At 35.7% G+C, this 8,720-nt stretch overlaps 1 protein-coding gene across 1 annotated transcript in view; it reads left to right on the top strand.

Annotated features, from left to right (window-relative positions):
* The first annotated feature begins 555 nt into the window (after window positions 1–555).
* The window catches only part of LOC149801926 (uncharacterized), a 74,831-nt gene continuing 66,666 nt past the window's right edge, over window positions 556–8,720 (top strand). Inside the window, exons 1-3 of the mRNA XM_089956870.1 lie at window positions 556–622; window positions 5,725–6,219; window positions 7,588–7,892. Of these exons, the coding sequence (XP_089812996.1) occupies window positions 556–622; window positions 5,725–6,219; window positions 7,588–7,892 (867 nt within the window). The remainder of the gene's footprint in view (window positions 623–5,724; window positions 6,220–7,587; window positions 7,893–8,720) is intronic.

The raw sequence follows: 8,720 nt of genomic DNA, 5'->3' as shown, positions 1-8,720 counted from the left end.
AAATGTGCACAAATGTTTTTTTTATATAAAATATGATGCATTCTGAAATATAATTTTCAATATGGAAACGATTCAAAACTTTCAAGAGGACACAAAGTATTGACTACCAATAGAACGTAAATTTAAATGTCTGTATTGAGTTATCCATATATATTATATTGTATTTCATAGATATTTTAACTTCATAAATAGTCCGAAAATGGTCATTTCATGGGATATATACCTTGGAATAGATACTATTTGTAAAATAATATTCATAAGAAGGAAAAATGGATTAATTATTCGTTCTTTGTTTAAATTGAAACATATTAGGTTTGTAATTCAAGCAGTTTTGAAGCGTTGTATCTAGCTGTTAATGGAAAGTTACTTAAAGTTTGGCGAGATTATTTTTAGCTAACTTTATGATCAACGATGAATCATTATTTACCTCATTCTTCCTACAATGGGTCGAAACTTATATTACATGAATCATACAATAACATACTGGTGGTGTAGGAAAAACTATGAAGATAAAATGGTTCTAGTAAGTTCAGCTAAAACGGTTAAGTATGCAAAATGCGTTACTGCTATTTTTCAGATGGCTCGGGTGGTTACTTTCTATTTGATCCAGGAAGCTTCTTTGGTAAAGATTTGCTACTTACACCAATCATAAACTACAACAATTTTTGCCTTACGTTCTGGTATTACCTTGCAACAGCTACATCTAAAATATATGTGGCAGCCAATGACAGCGAAATTTTAAGCAACAGTAGCACGATCCAAAGCTGGAACAAGTCTGTTATTCCATACAACAGCGGCCGCAATACACCAGTGCAGGTATATGTGTGATCTATAATGATCAGAATTATGTTTAGACAAGAATCTAAAATCTTTTGTTAGGTCCCAATTTCATGATTCTAAAACTACGAAAGTTGAATATACTAAAAGGATGAATGTTTTAACGAAATCAGTTGTCAAAAAAATGTTAATATCGTGCACAATTCTTTTAAAGCAATGTCACCCGTCTGCACAATTTAAATTGTCGATAAGCACAACTATATACAACAACTGAAAATGTTACACCAAATCGTGCACATGGATTACATTGGTCCAGCCATATCTAGGACAGTTGTATTGTACTAAGCCATTTAAAAGCTTGCTGTTTTCTCCCGTCTTCCACGATATTCTTATATAATATGAGGTTTAATGAAAGATCAAATCGTTCATTGCTTTTAGTGGAAATGAGTCTTTGAACTCTCTGTATGATATTATATAGGTACCTAATCATCTTCATTTTCCTTTGCCGTTTCGAGTGAATTTTAGTATTAGGTTAAATATTGTATAAGTATAATTAGGAGACAGTAACATTAAAATATTTATTGATTTATGTATATTTGCTGTTTAAAAATATATCGAACTTTGTTTTCATTTGCATTTGAGAGCTTACTCACAATGTCATGTCGTCACGTTCAGATAGTAAATTCGTCAATGGGTTTCGCGTAGCATCCAGTTAAAAATAACCCCTCATAATTCCAGGCTAAAATTTCATGACTTTGCAACATCGCTTTTAACCACTGGTTCCAAGTTTTCAAAACGCAGGAGAATTCGAATTATTACCAGTGACAATAATCACAAAATTCTCGACTTCGAGTTATCTGTCAGACTCGCAATCAGAAGTAATCGAGGTTGAATCATGCGTAGAACAGGCCAGGCGGGGCTCCATAGTGTCTCTGAGCAAGACATTTTACTCCAATGGCCTTGGCTTCATATGCATACACCTTCATACGTTGGTGACACAGATTACATTCAGTAAGCAAACCGGTGCAAGTATGTATATGTATGTTGTATACTTTGAAACGGGACAACACATTTGTATTCATTATCTTTTATTACATGTTACACTGTACAAGTTCTTGTACTCTGTGTACATCTAGTTTCAATAAATAACGTTTCCTCTAAAGTGTATAATAAAAGCGTAATTTTTCCATTCATGATCTTTCAAATCAGCAGATCACACTCGATTGAGACCTATGGAATCTAGAAATAATAAGATTTGCAGATGAATCCTAACATACCACGCTTTGGTTTCTTTTTTTATGCAGCGATAAAATTATACACTGAAGAAACTTGGTTTGGTGCTTTAGGGCACACCATTACAAGTATGTTAATTACTGCCGAGGCCATTGGAGTAACGTGCCTTCCCAAAGACACACCACGGCAGCTGACACAGGCTGGTCCATGGTAGATTCAAAACTGCACCCTTTCGGTTGGGAATGCGGCATGCTAACCACAGAGCCACCACTGTTCCCATGCACTGTATCACATGAGCGCTTTACGTGTCACTTTGTCCAGCTTAGATAGTTTGAGGTCATATAGATTGTACTGAGTAAACCTATCAGTATATGGTCGGGTTGTAAACATTCTGCGCAACATAATCTTTCTTTATGAATACAGTGTATACTAATCAGTTGACTTGATATTTATTAATGATACGAGTCACGTTGGCCTACTTGATTTATTTAATTTTTTTTTTAATGAAGTGTTATCATATGTTTTATTGATGATTGAGAGGTGTTTAACGGCATTTAAACAGTTGAAATCATATGTGGATGTACTATTTGGAGTAAAATGTCTTGCCCTGGGACGTAGTACAGCGTCCTACGCGGCCTAGTCTGGGTAGGAGTCGAACCTGCTCCCTTCTGATAACAAGCCCAGCACATTAACCACTAAAACACCACGGCTTCCCCAAGTGATAATGAATTTCAAGATTGTTTGAATAAAATATTGCAATGAATCTTATGGAAGACATTTCCAATTATTACCATTTTGGAGGCCTGCTAAATTAGCCAAATTTTAGTGTCCCAAAAAAATGATAAGGGAACATTTAGGATTTAACTTTTTTCAACATACTTTGTGTATAGAGGCAAACTTTTGTTAAAGAATATCAGATTTAAAGCAGGTTCATATTTTAAAGCAAATCAATATTGGGGGCACAATCCCCTATCTAAGTCTTCGGCTGTATTTACTGCTGCTAATTTGAAGCCACATCTGCATGGCTTTATCATGAATTGCAGTGATTTTTGAATTTTACGCTGAGGCCTATTTCCTCAAGTATTTTGTCTTGCTATGATTATTTTCTAAACCCTTTTTATGTGAAGATTTAAAACGTCTGTATTTTAAAAGCGTACAAGGTTAATAATGGTATGGTGTAACTTAACGCTGGAGCATATTTTCCAAGACGTTAACCGGGATTCTTCACTTGACGTTTTCAAATGTTTTCTTTAACATGTTAAACCCATTTTTTCTTTCTATGACCTATGCAAAACCCGTCAATTAAATAAGGAAATGATAGCGTAGAGTTTAAAGTACACACAAATATTGTTTTTCTCATTTTAATCGTTCCTTTGAAAAAATAAATAAATTGAATATGTAGTAATTAAATGATTTTCTTGCAACGAATGGCAATGTCTTTTTTCTTCCTTTAAACGTGACTCTAATCACTAAAAATAAATATTTTTCTCATTTCAAAATAATTCTTTTTAAGACATTTCAAAGTAATTTTTATGATCAAAGAAATTAATTTTTTAAGTGTAATTCAGAAACAAGGAAAAGTACCTTTTATAGGCGATATTCTAACCCTACACTAGATTCACTTTACGTCCGAGCTTCTACAACGTACTTGAAATAAATCCCGTCTCATACGCGAAAACAATAATCATATAAAACAAACATATCAAACGGAAAGGTTCATGTTTTGCAAAAGTTTATGTTTTAAAAACCGCATTATCCATTGTTTTATTGGGCTTGAGAACAGAGTTAGACATATGAGCGGAAAATACAATCTCGTATTGTTTTTGATGTGAAAGATAAGTGTGACTAACTGATGTATTAAATGCCAGTATTCAATTTTGAAATGGGAGAAGAAATATTTGTCGTTCTCAACTGAGCTTTTTTCAGCTCCTTTCATTGTATATTGAACTCATATATCAACGAGTGATTACTTGATGGAGAAATCATTTCGTTCTTTGTACAGTCGAATATTAAAACGAACGATCGCTGGTTGAAAAAATATCATTCTTTTGTTTCCCAAATACAAGTGTGCAAGAACATTTAGAGTGAGGTAGCAACAAATGGACTAATAGATGATAGAGTGTGTAATTGAATGGTTGAATGATGGTTATATATATATATATATTCCACAGATAGCATTTGTGGGCAAGAAACCATATGCGAGCGATTTCGTTGTTGGTATCGACGACGTCACTATTGAGATAGGTAAGTCATTTCATTAACAATTCATGAATTAATGCTTCAGAATTAATCTTTATATGTGATAGTGCTCCTAGGAGTGGAATATTCATTTACAAATTGAAATGCATATTTTGGACGCGATGATACAACTTAAGAATTACAAGAATTTTATTATTGTTATTTAGCGAGTGTATTCTTCGCTTTCAAGTGAAAAATTTCTGGAGATATAGCTGAATGAAGACAATATCTATTCTCGACTAGTCCATACCTTCCTTTAGGATCATATAAAATCTTTTAATGAGAGGGGTTTATGTGGGTTTTGTCACACATCAATTTATAACAGGCAACAGCCTTATTGCTTGACGTTTAACGATATCAGGAATTACTCCAGGTTCCCAGTTCTACCTTGTACCTAACTGAAATTTTGTGATCGTACATTGAGTAGATATATCTCGTCAAAATGAACTCACCCTTTTTACTGATACGAAGATATGCATCATCAGAACAGACTGTCAATATTAGATGATATAGAGTGAGTAGTTTCACATAAGGCAATATATTTAATAATCTGAGGAAATCGTTTTTGTCAGAGGAAGTCTTTGGACTTCGTATATGCCATTTACAGTATGTCTCTGCATATTAATATTCCATATAGAAATGATTATCAGCCTTTCCAATACTTGAACCCCGAGAATTGATTTAACAGACATTTACTACTTACATTGTCCACATAAGGAAACATGGTCATGTCTAGAATATGAACTGTCTATTAGGTCACATTATGCTTTAAATAATTTACATATTAAACTGACAAATTAGCTGTATGCCTTAAACAGTTCTCCTGTTACACTGGAAATGAATCTACTGCCTCTTGCCTTCGCCATCAATACGAATTCAGTTAAAGTAAGGACTTGGATAAAACAATATCTATTGCTCAAAAGTCTATAAAGCTTTAAGTGACACGCCAGCCTCTTCCGTCATATTAATATGAAGCGGTGCTTGTATGATATTTACAGGAAGGAAGGACAATTTTAAGTCTGTTCTGCGATGTCTCTATGTAATTAACGGCTGTGTTAAAATCTAAAAGACGAGCCTTAAACGAACGTTTACCAAAAAAAATGTACATATACATTATTAGTTTAAGATTGTACAGAAATGATATGTATTTGTCAACAAGTGAAATGATCTGTTTATCTATTTAGGACATACTAAAAAAAGTAATACAGATGTTAGCAGCTAGTGTTTTATTTCTTCTTAAAGTATAATTTTGAGTCACATCCTAGAACAGAATAATGCACTTTTTCCTCCTTAGAATTGAAAAAAAAAATTAAATCAAAATGATGTCTTTAGAAAACGCTAGTGTAACATTTTATGTTGTACTGATCAAATATTTGACCGATAATCAATTATTACTTACATGTGAATATTTAAATTTAAAGATTTATGTATCATATGAAGGATAAATTTAATACTGCTGTTTTAATTTCTTTTCAGAAAATTCTGCGCCTTTGTCTTCTACGAGCACAAAATCACCACCCAGATCTTCAACTACTTCCACTACAAAACTAATACTTAATACCCACACTACTATAGAAAACACACGCAAGACTGTCTCTTTTCCGACCACGAAATCAACTTCGAAAACTGCAGGAAGCACATCCACAGCTACTTCTACGCCAAACAAATTTCCTACAACCACAGCTACTCTGACAACCACGCAAAAAACTGTCACTTCTCCTACCTCAAAACACACTTCGAAAACACCGACTATCACATCCACAACTGCGTCGGAAATAATACTTAAAACCCGAACTAATCCGAAAACCACACGCATGAGTGTCACGTCTCCGACCACAACAACTACTTCGAAAACTCCAGCAATTACATCCACAACTACTTCTACTTCGAAAATAATACTTAAAACCCGCACTAGTCCTAAAATTACAAGCAAGACTGTATATTCTCCGACCATACAAACTACTTCGAAAAGTCCAGCAATCACATCCACAGCTACTTCGAAAATAATACTTCAAACCCGCACTAGTCCGAAAACCCAACGCACGACTGCCACATATCCGACCATAAAATCAACGTCGAAACATTCAACTAGGACATCCACAAATACTTCCACTTTGAAAACAATATTTAAAAACCCCACTCCTATAAGAACCACACGCTTGACTGCCACTTTTCCGACCACAAAAATAACTTTGAAAACTTCAGCAATCACATCCACAACTACGTCGAACATAATGCTTAGAACCCGCACTAGTCCGACAACCACACGCAAAACTGTCCCTTCTTCGACGACAAAAATAGCCTCGAAGATTCCATCAAGCGAATCCACAACTACTTTGACTTTGAAAACAATATTTAAAACCCCAATTATTGTAAAAACCACACGCAGGTCTGTCACTTCTCCGACCACAAAAAAAACTTTGAAAACTGCAGGAAGCACATCCACAGCTACGTCTACGTCAAACAAATTTCCTACAACCACAACTACTCTGATAACCACGCATACAACTGTCATTTCTCCTACCTCAAAACCTACTTCGAAAACACCGACTGTCACATACACAACTACGTCGAAACTAATACGTATAACCCGCACTAGTCCGAAGACCACACGCATGAGTGTCACTTCTCCGACCACAACAACTCCAGCAATTACATCCACAACTACTTCTACTTCGAAAATAATGCTTAACACCCGCACTAGTCCTAAAATTACAAGCACGACTGTCAATTCTCCGACCATACAACCTACTTCGAAAAGTCCAGCTATCACATCCACAACTAGATCGAAAATAATACTTCAAACCCGCACTAGTCCGAAAACCACACGCACGAATGCCACATCTCCGACCATAAAATCAACGTCAAAACATTCAGCCAGCACATCCACAAATACTTCCACTTTGAAAACAATACTTAAAACCCCCACTCCTATAAGAACCACACGCTTGACCGCCACTTTTCCGACCACAAAAACAACTTTGAAAACTTCAGCAATCACATCCACAACTACGTCGAACATAATGCTTAAAACCCGCACTGGTTCGACAACCACACGCAAAACTGTCCCTTCTTCGACGACAAAAATAATTTCGAAGATTCCAGCAAGCACATCCACAACTGCTTTGACTTTGAAAACAATATTTAAAACCCCAATTATTTTAAAAACCACACGCACGTCTGTCACTTCTCCGACCACAAAAACAACTTCGAAAATTGCAGCAAGCACAACAACATTTTCTTCGAATTTGAAAACAATATTTAAACCCCCCACTACTATAAAAACAACACGCACTAGTGATGCTCATCAGTCTGTAAAAACTATTTCGAAAACACTAGCAATCATGTCCACAAGTACTCCTGCCTCGAGTTCAATGTTTATAACCTCCAGTACGCGAAACCCAACACGCACGAATGTCAATTCTCCGACCACAGGAACAAATTTGAAAACGTTGCCAAATACATCAATTTCTACTTCGACAACATTTGTTAAAACTTCCATGTCTCCCAAAGCCACACAAACAACGACCATTATTCCCACGACAAAAATAACAACGAAAATTATAGCAATCATATCCACAACTACTTCTACTTCGACAACTATGTTTAAAATCCCTAATACTTTAAGAACCCCACGACCTACTGTGATTTATGTTACCACAAAATCAACTTCGAAATCTCTAGGAAGCATATTTGCAACCACTTCTACTTTGAAAACATTATTTAAAACCCCAACTACTATAAAAAACACAAAAGCCACTTCGGACACTCCAACAATCACATCCAGAAATTTTACTTCAAAAACAATATTTACTCTCCAACCCACACGAACGACTGTCACCTCTCTGACCGCAAAATCAACTTCGAAAACTCCAGCAGTCATATCCACAGTGATTAAATTCCCAACAACTCTGAATGCCACATACATAACTTCCACTTCTCTGACTACCAAGCCTTCGTCGAAAACTTCAGCAAACACATCCACAACTACTTTGACAACAATGCTTAAAACTCCAACTACCTTGAAAATCACACGCACGACTGTCACTTCTTCGACCACGAAGGCCACCAAAACAATGAAAAGCCCAGCTAGTACATCAACAACTACTTCTACGTCGACAACAATGCTTAAAACCGCAACTACCACGCGCGCGACAATCACTTCTCCCATCACAAAAACAAATTCGAATACACCAGCAAGTTCATCAACAAATGCTTCTACTTCGACAACATTACTTAAATCCCCCACGACAACGAAGAGTACACGAATAATTATCAGGAATCCTACCACAAAAGCTTCGAAAACTCCCGAAAATATAACCACAACGATATTTGCTGCGACAGCAATGCTTAAACCCACACCTACTGCATCAATCATATCAAGAAAGACTAATCCTCTGACAAGAGCAATCACTTCCCCGACTGCAAGAGCTGTAAACACAACTGCTCTGACAAAACTTTCACCTGTTTTC

This window comes from Sinohyriopsis cumingii, chromosome 4 (assembly GCF_028554795.1).
Source record: "Sinohyriopsis cumingii isolate HCF-2022 chromosome 4, ASM2855479v2, whole genome shotgun sequence".
Lineage (NCBI taxonomy): Eukaryota > Metazoa > Mollusca > Bivalvia > Unionida > Unionidae > Sinohyriopsis > Sinohyriopsis cumingii.
Note: the sequence above shows the minus strand (reverse complement) of the source record. Positions and strands in the feature narration are given on the sequence as shown.